This window comes from Pogoniulus pusillus, chromosome 7 (genome assembly GCF_015220805.1).
Source record: "Pogoniulus pusillus isolate bPogPus1 chromosome 7, bPogPus1.pri, whole genome shotgun sequence".
Classification (NCBI taxonomy): Eukaryota; Metazoa; Chordata; class Aves; order Piciformes; family Lybiidae; genus Pogoniulus; species Pogoniulus pusillus.
The window spans coordinates 37,198,582-37,214,496 of record NC_087270.1 but is presented as its reverse complement, the minus strand read 5'-3'; the positions used below and the strand labels follow the sequence as shown (position 1 = coordinate 37,214,496).

Sequence of the window (15,915 nt, the reverse complement as noted above, 5' to 3'; positions counted from 1 at the left end):
ACCCCAGGATTGGTAAGGGTTAGAAGGGGACCTTTGGAGGTCCAAATCCTCTGCTAAAGCAAGGTCACCCACAGCAGGTGGCTCACAGTCATAACATCCAGGTGGATTTGGAATCTCTGCAGAGAAGAAAACTCCACAACCTCCCTGGGCAGCTTGTTCCAGTGCTCTGTCACTGTCACAGGAAAGCATTTTCTCTTCATCTTCAGGTGGTACCACCTGGCTTCCAGGTTGTGCCCATTGCTCCTTGTCCTGTCACTGGGCACCACTGAAAGGAGTCAGACTCATCCTTTTGCCCCTCACCCTTTAGATATTGATCATCATTGAGAAGATCCTCTCTCAGGCTGCTAAACAGCCTCAGATTTCTCAGCCTTTCCTCCTCAGAGAGGTGCTCCAGGACTCTCTCCAGTAGTTCCCTGTCTCTCCTGAACTGGGCCCAGGACTCCAGATGTGGCCTTGACTCCTGGACACACCAGGAAACCATTTGCCTTCTTGACCACAAGAGCACATTGCTGGGTCATGGGCAGCTTGTTGTCCACCAGCACTCCCAGGTCTTCCTCAGAAGAGCTGCTGTTCAGCAGGTCAGCTCCTAACCTGTCCAGTTGCAGGAGGTTATTCCTCCCCAGGTGCAGGACCCTACACTTGCCCTTAACAAACTTCATGAGGTTCCCCTCTGCACAACTCTCCAGTGTGCCCAGGTCAAACATTCTCACTGAGACAAGAGCTGTGGAGCGTGTGCTGTGTCCTTGGGAAAGCCAAGGAGGAAAGGAGTGCAGTGTACACTTGCAGCCCAGAAAGCCAAGCAGAGCCTGGGCTTCAGCAGCAGAAGTGTGGCCAGCAGGGCCAGGGAGGTGATTCTCCCCTCTGCTCTGCTCTGCTGAGACCCCACCTGGAGTACTGCATCCAGTTCTGGAGCCTCTATTCCAAGAGGGATGTGGAGATGCTGGAGTGTCCAGAGCAGGGCCAGGAGGATGCTGAGAGGGCTGCAGCAGCTCTGCTGTGAGCACAGACTGAAAGAGTTGGGGCTGTGCAGGCTGCAGAAGAGGAGGCTCCCAGATGACCTCCTTGTGGCCTTCCAGGATCTGAAGGGGCCTCTAAAAAACCTGGGGAGGGACTTTTGAGGCTGTGAGGGAGTGGCAGGACTGGGGGGAATGGAGCAAAGCTGGAGGTGGGGAGACTGAAAGTGGAGGTGAGGAGGAAGTTGTTGAGCAGGAGAGTGGTGAGAGGCTGGACTGGGTTGCCCAGGGAGGTGGGTGAGGCCCCATGGCTGGAGGTGTTTAAGGCCAGGCTGTGTGAGGCTGTGTGCAGCCTGCTCTAGGGTAGGGTGTCCCTGGGCATGGCAGGGGGGTTGGAACTGGCTGCTCCTTGTGGTCCCTTCCAACCCTGACTGAGTCTATGATTCTATTCTGTGAGTTGGAGAGCACTCCCATTGGATACAGTGGAGCATGTGGCTGCTGCACTGTGCCCGTGGTGGCCTGCTTCCCTCTGCACTTGGCCACTTGGTTTAGCTAACTGGAAAACCAACCCTGAGCTCTTCCTTCTGCCCAGGTGATTGGGATGCACTACTTCTCCCCTGTGGACAGAATGCAGCTGCTGGAAATCATCACCACAGACAAAACATCCCAGGACACGGCGGCTTCTGCGGTTGCTGTTGGCCTCAAACAGGGCAAGGTCGTCATTGTGGTGAAGGTGAGAGAACACCACACACAGGATGAGCTGGGTCACAAATCCAGGGGCAAGTCTGTGTGCTGACAGGAGGCTGAAGTGTGGCTGTCAGGTAAAAATGGAGGTTAGAAGGCAGCAGTTGATCCAACGAATGTCCCTTGAAGGTGCAGGATCAGCCAGCATGAGGAGCTGGCAGTCCTGCTCCCCACAGATTCTAGGAGGCTGATGTCTGCAGTGGCACCTGAGGTGGAACAGAGCCTGGGCAGGACTCTCAGCACCTCTTCTCTCTTGACAAGCTGCAAGGACAGAGAGTCAGTCAGCACTAACACTCCTCCCAGGTTTAAACCATAGCTAAGAAATACATGTGCAAGTGTAGGGGAGGAGAGCTCTGGTACCAGGCAGCAGGAGAAGACTGAGCACAGTGCAACAAGGCAGCAGCTGAGAACAAACAGCTGTGTCCTGTAGGAAGAGGCAGCAGAGCACTAGAAAAGCCATGGGCCAGTGCTGCTTTGGTAGGCTGGTTGGAAGACATGGCCCTTGAAATGCAGCTGCTTGTGCCCTGTGGTAGAAAGCATCAGTGATGCTGGTTGAGCTGTGTGGGAGGTTCAGCTGAGAAGCTTGGGGCAGTCTGAGTGGCTTTGGTGGTGTCTTTTCCTCTGCTGTGTGAGGTTGCCACAGTCCTGTGATGCTGGGAAAACTGGCTTGTCCAGAAGTTCTGCAGGCATCTGTAAAGGCCTGGTGGAGACACAGTGCTGCTGTGATCTAACCCTCACTCATCCCCACGTCAGAACGGCAGCCTGCAGCTGGTCAGTTGCAGCCTGCAGCTGGTCAATTGCTTCCTGAATTTGGGAGCAATGTCAGAGGTGACATGAGCAGTTTCACTTGCGCTGAGCACCCCCTTGCCCCCCATCATCCTGCTGGGCTTGGTGAAGCAAGAGGCCATCTACAGCCTGCTTGGGACCTCCAGGCACTATTTTAAGTGTCAGCATTGCTGGGATCTTCCAGGGGCTGAGTCCATGGAAAGCCTTCAGACTGCTGAGCCCTGCAGGAAAAAGGAGTTAGTGTCTCTGCCATGCACATCAGTGCCCAAACTGCAACCTGTACTGTGAAATGTGGCATCTTGTGATGCCAAGAGAGGCCATGGTCTTTCAGTTTGTGCTCACCTGCCTTCCTTCTGCCCTTCTAGGATGGGCCTGGCTTCTACACCACCAGGTGCCTGGGGCCGATGCTGTCAGAAGTGGTCCGAGTTCTCCAGGTGTGTATCTGCCAAGCTGTTGTGTAAACTCTGCTGCCTTCTTGCCCTCGATGGGTTGGACCCCAGCTCTGGACAAGGAGGGAGGTGGATAACCAGCTCTGGCGCCTGTGGTTGTCCCCAGCCTGCTCGTGGTTGAGCTGGGGGCTGATGAGGCCTGGCACAGGAAGTGATGAGGTTCTTTCCTGTCTGCATGGCACCAAGGGGGAGTCGGGAGTGCTGCAAGCATCATTCCACTGCTGCTGTCTGTAGTCCAGCAGCTAATGGGGCTCCTGGCAGGCCATGGCCCAGGATGAGCAAGGGCTTTCTGCCCCAACACTGACTTTCTCACCCAGAGAGATGATTCCTTCCCCTTCCCTCCCACAGGAGGGCATTGACCCGAAGAAAGTGGATGCCATCTCCACAGCCTTCGGCTTTCCCGTGGGTGCTGCCACACTGATCGATGAGGTGGGGGTGGATGTGGCCACACACGTGGCCGAGGACCTCGGCAAGGCCTTCGGCGAGCGCTTTGGAGGGGGCAGCATTGAGTTGTTCAAGCTCATGGTGCAAAAAGGCTTCCTAGGTGAGACAGGAGCTTGTTTCAACCCAGGGCCTTTCCTTTGAAGAAAAGCACAAGGATCCATCAGCCTGTGTGGCAGGGCAGGGTAGTTGGAGAAACAGTCGTGGGAATGAGTTGGGAATCACTGCCAGCTCCATCCTGGATGCACCTTTGGCTGCAGGCAGAGGCCTGTCTTTTACAGAAGCAGCAGTGGAAGGCAAAGATGCTGCCCAGAGCAGCAGGCTGGATCTCATGGACCTCTGCACTTTGGCCACAACAACCCCAAGCAGCACTACAGGCTGGGGACAGAGTGGCTAGAAAGCAGCCAGGAGGAAAGGGACCTGGGGGTACTGATAGATAGTAGCTGAAGATGAGCCTGCAGTGTACCCAGATGGACAGGAGAGCCAATGGCATCCTGGCCTGGATCAGGAGCAGTGTGGCCAGTAGGACAAGGGAGGTTATTCTGCCCCTGGACTCAGCACTGCTCAAGCCACCCCTTGAGTGCTGTGTCCAGTTCTGGGCCACTCAATTCAGGAGAGATGTTGTCCCTGGTGGCACTGGGTGCCAGAGACAGCTGTGCCTCTGTGAGCACACCAGGAGAGAGCAGTATCCATCCAGCTTTTGTACCATGACAGCTGTCAGCCTCCAGTGCCCCTACTGTGACCAGACCCCTGGCAGTGTCGATTACTCAAGAGATCATCTCTGTCCCTGCCTCCCAAGTGCGGACAAGGCCCCTGCCTTTTTACTGCCGTAGCCATGGCAACAGTGGTGTTTGACTGTCCTCTGGAACCTAGTGAAGACATTAGCACCTGGCACAGCAGCAGCATCTTGCCAAGGACTGAGCTTGGATGTGGGCCACCCTCTCTTTGTCCTTGGTGAGGCAGCAGTCAGAGCCTCTGAAGCAGAGAGATGCTGCCCGAGCCAGGAGGGTCTGTCTGCCAGTGCTAGCAGGAGCAAATGAGAGGGGAAGGTGCTGCAGGACATGTGGCAGGATGTGACTTGTCTCTCTTTGTCCCCGACAGGTCGCAAGGCAGGGAAAGGCTTTTATGTTTATCAGGAGGGGGTGAAGAACAGGAGTGTGAATTCTGGCATGGATGAGATCTTGGCACGGTTCAAAATGCCAGCCAACCCCGAGGTGTAAGTAGCTGTGTGTGCTTGGGCTGGCTCCCACCCCAGCTCCTCCTCCTGCCTCAGAGCATGAGGCCTGAATGAGCCTTTGCCATGCCCACCTGCCTGCTTCAGGACACATCACAGAACTTAGTCCTTGTTCTTATCAGGACAGCCTCAGTGAGAAACCATTCTCTGCCCTACCCCAGTCTGTCTCCAGTGTGTGCTGGCTTCACAGAATCTCAGCATGGTGGGATGGGAAGGGGCTTCTGGGCATCATCTAGTCCAACCCCCCTGATAAAGCAGAGTCACCCACAGCAGGTTGCCCTGGGCAGGTTTGGAATCTCCACAGCCTCTCTAGGCAGCCTGTTCAGTGCTCCAGCACCCCCACAGGAGAGGATTTCCCCTGGTGTTGATGTGCTCCTACATCCATTTGCTGTGTCACCTGCGCAGCCCTCACAGAGTCTCCCTTCACAGCTGCACTGATGAGGACATCCAGATGCGCTTGGTGACGAGGTTTGTGAACGAGGCAGCCATGTGCCTGCAGGAAGGGATCCTCAGCAACCCTGTGGAGGGAGATATCGGTGCTGTGTTTGGCTTGGGCTTCCCACCGTGCCTGGGAGGTAAGCAGGCTCTTGGGCTAGGCTGCATGGCACAGCTTGAAAGCTTCCTCATGGGCTTGTTGAGAGGGCTCCAGCCACTAGCAGTAATGCAGCTAATAAGGCCAAGTTTGAGCTGCAGGCTGACAAGCCTGAGTGGCTTTTACTCACTGAGCCAGAGGTTGTCTCTGGCCTGAGCCAGCATTCCCTGGTAAAGCTGAGCTGATAACCTCAACCCTGGTGCACAGAGCTTCTCAGGCTGAGGTGCTGGCCAGGAACACAGACCAAATGCTTCTGGACCTCTCAGCAACCTGGCCACGACCTGGACAGTAGAACAGTGTGGCTGAGGTTTGGTTCACTAATGAAGGGTTCTTGACCAAGAGATGGTGCTTCAGCTGAGGACTTCTCCTCCTTGAGGCAATCTGTGTCCCCTTGTTCAACCAGCAACAGAACAAGGGGACACAGTCTCAAGTTGTGCCGGGGGAGGTCTAGGCTGGATGTTAGGAGGAAGTCGTTGTCAGAGAGAGTGATTGGCATTGGAATGGGCTGCCCAGGAGGTAGTGGAGTTGCTGTGCTTGGAGGTGTTGAAGCAAAGCCTGGCTGAGGCACTTAGTGCCATGGTCTGGTTGCTTGGCCAGGGCTGGGTGCTAGGTTGGACTGGATGATCTTGGAGGTCTCTTCCAACCTGGTTGATTCTATGATTCTATGAATCTCAGACTAGGGGAGCAGTCATCATAGAATTGTTTTGGTTGGAAGAGGTCTTCAAGACCATCAAGTCCAGCTGTTAACCCAGCACTGCCAGGTCACCACTAAACCACATCCCTCAGCACCACAACTACAGGGCTTGTAAACCCTTCCAGAGACGGTGAGACTCTGTCTCTGCCCTGGGCAGCCTGTTCCAGGGCTTGACAACCTTTCCATGAAAGAACTGTTCCTCATGACCAACTTATACCACCCCTGGCACAACTTGAGGCCATATCCTCTTGTCCTTGAGAGAAAAGACCAACCACCACCTCCTTTCAGGGAGCTCAAGTGAGGTCTCCTGTGAGCCTCCTTTTTCCTCCAGGCTGAACAGCCTCCTTTCCCTCAGCTGCACCTCACAGGATTTGTGCTCTAGACCCTTCACCATCTGTGCTCCAGCTTGTCCCTCTGCTTAGGGCAGGCAGGCAAGAGCAGCATCCTGCATTGCCCTGCCAACAGACTTGAGGATTCTTGGAGGATGCATCAGGCTGAATCCTGTGCTGTCACCTTCCAGATTACCTTGGTGCCTCCTGCTTCCTTGTCCCCAAGGGGACACATCAGAGAGAAGAAAGGGAGAGGCACCAAGGTGATCTGCTGCTTGTCCCCTGCAGGTCCCTTCAGGTATGCAGATTCCTATGGAGCCAAGCAGCTGGTGGACAAGCTGCGGAAGTACGAGGCCGTCTACGGCTGCCAGTTCACACCCTGCCAGCTGCTGCTGGACTATGCCAACAGCCCCGGCAAGAAGTTCCACCAGTGAGCCTGGCCTGTGATGCCCTGACAGCTCTCCAGCTATGCCCCATCCTCTCTAAGTTAATCTATGAAGCCACTTCGAGGGGAGACAGGAAAGGAAGGAGGATGGCAGTGGGTTGCCTTCAAGTCTTTGTAGTCATTTCAAGTGCCTACTCCACTGCTGTGTGTTGGGCACCTCCGTCCCATGCCAGCGCAGGAGAATTCCTTTGGTCACCTCCATGCTGCAAGCTGCTGGTATGGCAGGCAACGTCCAGCATGCAACTGGCCTCCAGGCTTTGCCTTTCCATCAACCTCCAACGAAATAAATCCCCACCTCCTGGGTTTGGCCTCCAAGCCTGCTTCTCTTCCCATCTCACTGGGGCAGCAGGAGACCCCTTCAGAATGCGAGAATAAAGCCCGGGGCAGGCCTCTGCCATCCTCTCCCTGCTCCCCTGGACCCACAGCGGGGCTGGTGGGGAAAGGCAAGGGGCGGGGGGTGGCAGCGCAGAACAAAGGCAGGCTCTGTCACCTCCGCCATCAGGCAGCCTCCAGCTCTTTTGTCTGGCCCCGGAGCGTTGCCGCTGGGTTCTCCTGGCAGATGGAGCTGCCGGTAATTGCCAATCAAGCAGCCAAAGGCCAGAAGGGTCCCCCGTAGGGAGAGCTCCGCTTAAACTAAAAGGCTTTAACTCTCTGGGCACCTGTCACTGAGTTCAGGGCTCCAGCTCCCTGGCTCCAGCCTTTGTCCTGCAGCCTGGCAGGCTTTGGGCCGGGAGAGGGCTGCTGCTGCTGCTGCTCTTTCCGTGGCAGCCTTTGCTTGTTTCTCCTAGTGACTGGGGCCGAATTGTGCTGAGACATCATCTCCTCCCACCTTGCTGCCTGTGGAGGTGGTGCCTAGCCTTCAGCCCTTCCTGAGGAGCATGCAGCAGCCCCCATGACCTGTCTGTTGTGTGGGGACCTGTGCTGCGTGCTCTGAGCCACAGCTGGGGCAGTCCTGCTTCTCCTCTATGGCTGAAGAGCTGGGAAGATCTGGTCCTTGTGGCCCCATCCAGCTCTGTGCAGAACAAGGTCTGGGGAGCTCTCTAGTCCCTGGGACAGCTCACCATAGGCCTTGGGAGAGTTGGGTGACAGAGGCAGCCCTGAGGGTAGCTTTCTGCCTCTCTTTCCCAGGCTCAGCTCTGTCTGTCAGGCAGAGGAACTTCCAGGCCCCTGAAATCACTCTGGAGCCCAGAGCAGTTCCCAGAGCACCACTCTCCAAGAGCTGGAAAAGGTGTGTGAGGATGGGAGCCTCTATCCTATCTCCCCCAGCAGCTCCTTTCCCTCCCCCCCAACAAGCAAGGCCCTTCTCCAGTGCCTGACTTTTATCCTGTATGTTTATTACACTAATCCACAAGGATTAAGTTAAACCAGTCAGCACAAACTCCAGGATTTTCCAGCCCCTTTGGGCCAAAATTACCTTCCAGTGTTAAAATGGAAAGGGGAAAGGCAATAGGGCTGAGCTGCTGCGGCGGGGGCAGACCTGCAGCCAGTGGGCACTGCCAGAGCAAGGCACCTCCCCCAGGGCAGGGGGCTAGGAGGGGAGAGAGCCAGACCTGCGGTCCGGGTGGCTGAGGGACCCCCAGCGGCCTAGGAGATTAGATCTTAGGGCGCCAGCCCTTAATGAACTGCATGATCTTCTTCACCTGGAGCTTGGTGAGGTGGAAGTCGTCAGCCAGGATCTCCTCGCTGAGCTGGACGAAGATGCTGCCGTCGATGCGCTCGCGGGCGAAGAAGCTGACCACGTCCTCGGAGAGGCCGATGAAACGCAGGCACTTGGAGACCTCCTCCAGCGAGAGGGCCGAGAGGTCGGCAGGGGGCAGCCAGGGCGAGCCGTCGCCGCTGGGACGGGAGGCTGCGGCCGGCGGGGGCCCCCCGTCACCCCGCCCCGACGGTGGCACCTCGATGATGCCCTGAGCCAGGTAGAGGCGGGTGACCCCCCCCTCGGCCCCGCGCAGGACTGCTGGTGACAGTGGGGCTGCCCCCTGGATGACGATGCCGTCCCCCTCAAAGCCCTTGGGGGGCCGGGGGGGAGGCACCGGCTCCTCCGCGGGAGGGAAAGGCTCCGGGGAGGAGGACGAGGGCGCGGTTGGGGCCGAAGGTGGCTTGGGCCACTCGGGGCTTTCCGGCCACTCAGTCGGGCCGGCAAAGGGGTTGAGTGCCCCAAAGGGGGCGAAGCGTTTTTGGGGGTGGGGGGGCTTGAGGCGGGGGCAGCTGCGGAAGGGCTTGAGCGAGGGCTCGGTTGCTGCCAGCGGGGTCGAGCAGCTGCTGCCCACGCCAGCACCCGCCTCGGCGTATGCCCAGGGGTCCGACCAGGAGCTGGGGGCCGGCTGAGTGGCAGGGGTCAGCGTGGCGGCGGGCAGCGGGCGCCCGGGGGTGTCCCCAGCTTTGCAGTCACCCCAAGCGCAGGGGTAGCAGTACAGGGAGTAGGCGTCGGGCGAGGGCGAGCCGCTGCCGCTCCGTGGGACCGACCTGCCGGAGGAAGCGGGTCATTGTCACCATCCCCCCCAGGCTGCTTTTCCCTCCCCATCCCCGGGGACTGCCCACCCCCACCGCATTATTCTGAGCTCCTCAACTGCAGCCACCCCCCCACAGTACCCCAATGGCCCCAGAGCCACTCACCCATCGTGGAGCCCCGAGGAGTAGTAGGAGAGGCTGGGGCTGGGCGAGGGAGCGGGTGCCAGCTTCAGGCAGCGCAGAGGTGTAGGGGGGCTGCAGTGTGCTGGGGGGCGGCTGCCCCGAGGTGGCACTGGGGGTGCGTTCAGCAGCCGGCACTCCTCCTTCACCTGGAATAGAACCATCAGGCCCCTGGTGACGGCGGCAGCTGCCCCTGCGGATGGCAGGGCTGGAGGGGGCGATGGGGGATGCTCAGGGGCAGCCAACCCCAGTTAAGTCACAAAGCTCTGGGTATCAACGGGGAGCCCTAAGAAGCTGTGCACCCCATGGTGCAGGGGAGCCCAAGAAGTAGGGGGTCACCGTGGTGACAGGGAACTTGAAATGTTGAGTAGCTGTTGTATAGAGGAGCCCTGGCTTCACAAGCCCCAGGGCAGGGGACCCCCAGAAGATTTAGGTACCCTACAGTGTTGGAAAGGCCAACAGATTCAGATACTCTATGGTGCAGAGAGCCCTGAGGAGCTGGGGACCCTGTGGTACAAGGAAGTGCTGAGAATTTGGGTACCCTCCCTGGTTATGGGGAGCTGTGGGGAACTGGGTACCCCACATTGTCGGGGAGCAGACAGATTCATGCAGTCTATGGTGCAGAGAATCCTGGAGAACCAGGGGCTCCACGGCACAAAGGTGTCCTGAGGGTTTGGGTACCCCCTGAGAATGGGGAGCCCTGACAAACCGGGTACCCCGTGGTGCCAGGGAGCCCAGAGGATTTGGGTGACCAGAGCTAAGGAGGGACCCCAAAGCCAGGTGACAGGACTGACTGCCAGCCTCACAGCACCCGGGAAGGGGTTTGGGTTGGCCGTGCCACAGGGCAGCAGCTCAGCCCTGGAGTTCTCCCCCCCATGCCCATGGCACAGGGCTTCAGCAGGTCCATGCCAAGGCTTTCCACTCGGCTATCCCCGTGTCACTCCCCTGGCCGGAGTGGCTGGTGGCACCCCAAGAGTGTTGTTCCCCATCCCTGGATACAGGACCGTAGCTCTTACCGCCTCTGACTTGGGTGGCACAGGGGGTGGGTTGTCCCCACAGGGCTCATCCCCGGCCACACCAGGGCGATGTGGGGAGCCCAGCGGGGTGCCGACCCCGAAGGAGACAAGGTCCTGCCGGCCGGGGACGCTGCCCGGCTCGCAGCACCCCTCCAGGCTGGGATTGCTCCAGAGCTCCTCATAGGGGATCTCCAGCGGCTCCTGAGTCCTGAACTCGGGCTCAGCCCAGTCGGGCGTCATGTATTCCCGGTCGGGATCGGGGAAGTCGGGCAGTGGGGTGTGTGGGGTGCCCATTCCCAGGCCCCGCGGTCCCTGGCAGCGGGTGGTGGGTTCTCGGGGGGCCCCGGTGCTGCAGGCGCAGAGGGACAAGCGCTGGAGGGGCTGGGTGAGCTCCTCCCGGGCACAGGCGGGCAGGCAGAGCCGCAGGCGCCGGGGGCTGGCACACTCCTCCAAGAAGTCGGGTTTGGCCTCCCGCACGGCCCGCGAGTACTCGTCGGGGTTGAAGCGGTCGTGGCAGTAGGCGGCACTGTCCCGCAGCAGCTTCTCCAGCTGGGGGTCCCCGGCCAGGAGCCCCTCGGGCAGCTGGAAGCGGGGCATGTCCGTCAGCAGGAGGAAATGGAAAGGGACCAGTTCGTCTCGGCGCAAGATGCAGCAGAGCACCACCGTCTTGGAGATGATGCTGACCAGCTTGTAGCAGTGGCCCTCACGGATGGCGTGGAGGTCGTAGGGGTTGCGTGCGGGGCGGCTGGGCACGGCCACGTTGACGGGCAGCCGCACCTTCTCGATGATGCTGCGGATGGTGTGCTCGCCCTCCTGCAGCCGCAGCTCCAGCGGGCTGCGGGTGCTGAAGCGACCCTTGCACTGGAAGGGCAGGCTGAGGCTCTCGTTGGTGCGGTGGTTCATGCAGATCAAGCAGGGCATCTTCCCCTTCACCTGCCTGGCCCCCGCGGCCGGCCCGGCCTTGCCCAGCTTCCTCAGGATGGTGTTGAAGCGCGACTTCTCCTTCACCGTCTTGGCGCAGAGGATCTCGGCTTGGCCCATCAGCGTCAGCTCGTCCCCGGCGTGCAGCGTGAAGTTGTACACCTCGCTGTCCTCGCTGAACTCCCCGGACACCACCTGCCCGGCCACGGAGCCGCCATGGGACACACTGCTCTGGCACACCCCCCACTATGTCCCAGCGTCACCTTGCACTGTGCCCTTGATGCCCTATCACCACCCTTTGGTGTCCCACCGCCACCCCGTAACCTGCCACCACCTCCCTGCTCCCCGCTACTGTCTCCTGGTGTGCTCACACACACCCCACAACAACCCTTGGTGTCCCACCGCTATCCCCTGCTTTCCCATCACCATCCCTTGCAGCTCCGCCGTCCTCTCCTGATGTCCCACCAACAACCTTCACTTTACTACCACCCCGATTCCCACCACTACGCTGTGCTGTCCCACCACTGCTCCCAGTGTCCCACCATTTGGCTCACTATCCTCTCCTGATGTCACAGCACTTTAGAGGTTGGAACGGACCTCCAGAGATCATCGAGTCCAACCTCCCTGCCAAGGCAGGCTCACACGGAGTAGTCTGCACAGGAATGCATCCAGGTGGGTTTTGAAAGTCTCCAGAGCCAGAGACTCCACAACCTCTTTGGGCAGCCTGTTCCAGTGCTCTGTCACCCTCACTGTAAAGAAGTTTCTCCTCACGTTGAGGTGAAGCCTTCTGTGTTCCAATTTGTAGCCATTGGTCCTTGTCTTACTGCTGCCACCACACCCTTGTACCACTGTCCTCAGTGTCCCACCCTCTCCTCCTTGATGTCTCACCACCAATCCCCAATTAATGTTCCACCACTCCACTTTGTTCTCTCTGTTGCCCGCTGCCCTCCTGCAGTCTCACTACTGACCCCCGATGCCCCACCACTTGTTCCTGCTGCCCTCCCAGTGTCCCCCTCAGCTGCCCCTTGCTGTGCCCACACTGACCTTCACACTGAAGGTGATGGCTTCCATGACAAAGACACGATCTGGGAAGATACTGGCCACCTCCTCCACGCTGTTGAAGTACTGCACAGGCTCACGGATGTCACGGTCCTGGTCCAGAAGCTTGAACTTCCCTGCGTGGGACAGGGTGATGAGGAGCCCATTGCCAGTGCTTGGCCCCATGGACCTGCTGTGACCCACCTTATGACCTTTGCAAGGGACAGCCACCCTCAAGGACTGCCTGGGGTCCCCATCACTTTGTAGGGTGGAGGGGGAGCACTTCTGTGGGCTTCACCCAATGTGTCCAGCTGCTGCCAGGGAAAACCAGAGTATCTCCCCCATCTCTGTATCCTACATGCATAGCATCAAGGAGGGGCGTTTGGGTGGCACAAATGCCTGGGCACATGAGTTATCCAGGCCCCCCTGAAGCTGCAGGAGTCACCTCAAAGTGGCTGCAAGAAGTGGCTCACAGATGAGGAACACTCCTGGAGTGGAGCCAGAAGAGCAGCCAACATTGCAGGGAGCTTCATTGCCCACCAAAACCCATCCTCGGCCACACTGGGACCCCCTTCTGGCCCATGCCTCAAGTGGGAGAGCCAGGAGGGAGGGCACTGGGGTGGGAGTGGGGGCTTTGCAGCAGGGATGAAGGAGGCAAAGGCATAAGCAGTGGTGGGGGCTGTGGCCGGGAGTGAAACTGCCATTGTTGGCACGGGCTTGGCGGGGACAAGCCTGAGGGGAATATTAATCCCCTGAGGTGTCCGTGCCAGAAGCTCCACCACTGCCAGCCCCATGCCAAGCCATACTGAGCTCAGGGCTGCCCCTCACAGGGCAGGCTTCTGGCTGGGACTATGACATCGGGAACACTGGAGTGGGTCGAGGTTGGACTCACAGTGCCTGAGCCAGGGGCAGCCGCACATGCTGCAGTGGCCAGCTTGGTCTGGCCAAGCCCCCACCCCCCACGCTGGTTAACACACTGCGCGGCCCTCCCCTCCTTGCTCCCCCCTGGGGCTGGGTGATTAACCCCTCCCCCCCTGCACTTCCCATTATTTATTTATTAGCTGGACTCATTACCGACATGGCGAGCACTTAGAGCGGGCATTAGGGCTTCTGCTACAGCAGCCGCTGGCATCTCGGCACCCTCATCTGCAGCGCCAGCCCCAGCCCTCTTGCCATTCCTGTCCCATCCTCATCACTCCCTGGCCTCATCCTATCCCCCTCTCTGTCACCATCCCATCTCCAGCACATCCCGTTCTCATCAATCCCCATCCCCAGCACATCCCACCCTGTTCCATTCCCATCCCTCTCATCCTCTGTTCCCATCCTCATCTCCATCCCCAGCAAGTCACAACTGCATCAGTCTCCCTCTCCCCATCCCTTTCCTACCCATTCCATCTCCATCCTCATCCTTGTTCTTATCTTCATCCCCATTCCAGTCCATCTTCATCCCCTTCCCATCCCATCCCAATTCCCACATCTCTGACCTTATTCCCACTTCATCCCAACCCCATCCCCGTCCCCATCCCATCCACACCCCTCTCCCATCCCCACTTCCATCCCTTCCCCTATCCCCATCCTTGTTTTTGTCTGCATCTCATCTCCATTTGCATCCTTGTCCCTATCACATCCCCTCCCATCCGGATTCAAATCCCAACCCATCCCTGCCAGCCCTCAACCCCCTCCCCTCAGCTGCTCAGTTTTGAGCCACACACTGGCAGGACCAGAAGGGCCAAGAGCACCCCCCCAGAGCAGCACATCTCCCCCACACGGGGCCATACTGGAGCAGCCTCAGTTCAGCCACCAGAGGTGAGGGATTCCCAGCCCCCGGGGGACACTGGCACCCTTGTCCTCGTCCCTTGCACCTGGGTACTGCAGCGGGATGTCGATTTTGGGGCCGATGACGTAGTGTCCCTCCTCCAGGCTGTGCGCCGTCACCGTCGTCCACTGCCGGCACGAGTGGACCAGCAGCACGTCCTGGGCGCTCACCCCCTCCACGCGCTCGCCTGCTGGGGGACGGGGCCGTCACCATCCCCGGGAGACCCCAACGGCCTCCCTGCGGCACCCTGGCCTGGAGCTGGCTGGACAGACAGCCAGCGGGATGAGCAGGTGCCTGCTGCCAAGAGCCACCAGTTGCCCAGGAAACTATTTCTTTGTCCCCCCTGAAAAGCTGCCGCAGCCGCTGCAAACAACAAGTTTATTGAGATGGGGCCGGCGCAGGGGCCCCCACGGCTGCTGCACCCCGAGGCCTCGGGCTCCCAAACCCGGGATGGCACCCAGCACCCACCCCTGGCAAGGCCTCAGCACCCACCCTGCTCCTGATTACCCATCCTGCTCCCCGGGGACGGAGTCTACTCCTGAGAGATGGACCCAGCTCCGAAGGAGACTCAGTCCCTGCACCCATCCCTGGCATGGCCCCAGCATCCAGCCAGCTCCCCAGGGACGGATCCAGCTCTGGAAGGGGCTTGGACTCTGCACCCCACTCCCCTGTACCCCCATGCTCCCCACCCAGCCTGTCTGGGGTGGTCCCAGGCAGGCTGTTCCCCAGGCACGGTAGCTCCGAGCCCCCACCAGCCTGGTGCCACCACCCTGATAAAGCCTCTGAGACCCCCGCGGGAGAAGAGTCCAAAGTAGAGTCCCTGGACCCGCGAGAGCAGCTTGCTCAAGTCTCACCTGGCCCTCCAGTTTCTCCCATCCCTCCCTCCAGCCTTCCTCCCTCCTCACTCCCTCAGTCTTCCACTTTCTGTCCTCTTCAAGCCTCCCAACTTCCTCCTCTAGCCTTCCTCCTCCAGCCTTCCTCCCTCCTCCTCCCCATCCCTCTAGCTTTCCTGCCTCCTCCTCTCCAACCTTCATTCCTCACCTTTCCAGTATTCCTATATCCCTCCTCACCCTTCCACCCTCCATTCCTCCTTCTAGCCTTCCTCCCTCCTCCTCCTCATTCTCAAGCTTTCCTCCCTCTTCCCCATCCCTCCACCCCTTCCTCCTCCCTCCTCATCACTCCAGCCTTCCTCCCTCCCTCCTCCTCATCACTCCAGCCTACCTCCCTCCTTCCTTCTGCTCCCTCTATCCTTCCTCCCTGCTCCTTTCCGTCCCTCCAGCCTCCCTCCTTCCTCTTCCTCTTCACTCTCATGCCCTCCTCCCTCCTGCCCATCCTTTCTCCCTCCAGCCTTCTTCATTTTCTCCTCCTCTTCGTCCCCTCCAGCCTTCATATCCCCTTGTGTACTTCATCCCCCACGCTCGCCCCGGCCCCGCTCACCCTGCCCCAGGCAGACGAGGGTGGGCAGCCGGCACTGGCTGACGATGGCATCGAGGGGCAGCGCCGCGGGGCTCCAGCGGAGCCGAGCCAGCCCCGCCGCCAGCTTCTCCATCGCATCGCGCCTCAAACCGGCCCCGGGCCGCGGGGGGCGGCGGCGGCCGCGCCGGGCTCCATCGCCGCCCGCCACCGGGCCGGGGCAGCGGCGGGGCCGGGGGGCGGCGGGGAGCAGGCAGCCGGGAGCCGCCCCCCTGCCCGCCCCCGGCCCCTCCTGCACGCCCGCCCCGGCAGGCGGGGGACCCCCCCCCCCCCCTTGCCCTGCTACTCGGCGCCGGGGGCGGAGGGAAGCGGCGGCGGGCGAGGAACCCCCCCCCCGCCTTGGCCAGGCATCA

General features: G+C 59.8%; 2 protein-coding genes across 5 annotated transcripts in view; one reads left to right on the top strand and one right to left on the bottom strand.

Annotated features, from left to right (window-relative positions):
• HADHA (hydroxyacyl-CoA dehydrogenase trifunctional multienzyme complex subunit alpha) overlaps positions 1–6,982 on the top strand; it is a 38,787-nt gene extending 31,805 nt beyond the window's left edge. The window contains exons 15-20 of the mRNA XM_064146553.1: positions 1,546–1,686; positions 2,849–2,917; positions 3,281–3,476; positions 4,475–4,589; positions 5,037–5,182; positions 6,511–6,982. Of these exons, the coding sequence (XP_064002623.1) occupies positions 1,546–1,686; positions 2,849–2,917; positions 3,281–3,476; positions 4,475–4,589; positions 5,037–5,182; positions 6,511–6,656 (813 nt within the window). The 3' untranslated portion in view covers positions 6,657–6,982. The remainder of the gene's footprint in view (positions 1–1,545; positions 1,687–2,848; positions 2,918–3,280; positions 3,477–4,474; positions 4,590–5,036; positions 5,183–6,510) is intronic.
• Positions 6,983–7,980: 998 nt separating this feature from the next.
• GAREM2 (GRB2 associated regulator of MAPK1 subtype 2) lies at positions 7,981–15,710 on the bottom strand. 4 transcript variants are annotated; one of them, XM_064146549.1, is made up of 6 exons: positions 15,527–15,710; positions 14,136–14,279; positions 12,280–12,410; positions 10,315–11,430; positions 9,284–9,447; positions 7,981–9,133 (listed from the first exon to the last, which is right to left on the bottom strand). In XM_064146549.1, the coding sequence occupies exons 1-6, from the start codon at positions 15,636–15,638 to the stop codon at positions 8,260–8,262; spliced, it is 2,541 nt and encodes an 846-aa protein (XP_064002619.1). In that variant the 5' UTR covers positions 15,639–15,710; the 3' UTR covers positions 7,981–8,259. The 4 variants fall into 4 exon arrangements, with proteins under 4 accessions (XP_064002619.1, XP_064002620.1, XP_064002621.1 ...); XM_064146550.1 differs by having other exon boundaries at positions 14,136–14,276; XM_064146551.1 differs by lacking the exon at positions 14,136–14,279.
• Positions 15,711–15,915: the final 205 nt, after the last annotated feature.

What these genes read in the sequence shown, in the direction of transcription:
- GAREM2 (XM_064146549.1), bottom strand. Translation starts at nt 15,638, where the DNA reads ATGGAGAAGCTGGCGGCGGGGCTGGCTCGGCTCCGCTGGAGCCCCGCG. An exon ending in CCTCGTCTGCCTGGGGCAGG is followed by an intron (nt 14,280 to 15,526) that starts GTGAGCGGGGCC and finishes CCCGTCCCCCAG; the next exon opens with CAGGCGAGCGCGTGGAGGGG. An exon ending in CCATCACCTTCAGTGTGAAG is followed by an intron (nt 11,431 to 12,279) that starts GTCAGTGTGGGC and finishes GTGGCCGGGCAG; the next exon opens with GTGGTGTCCGGGGAGTTCAG.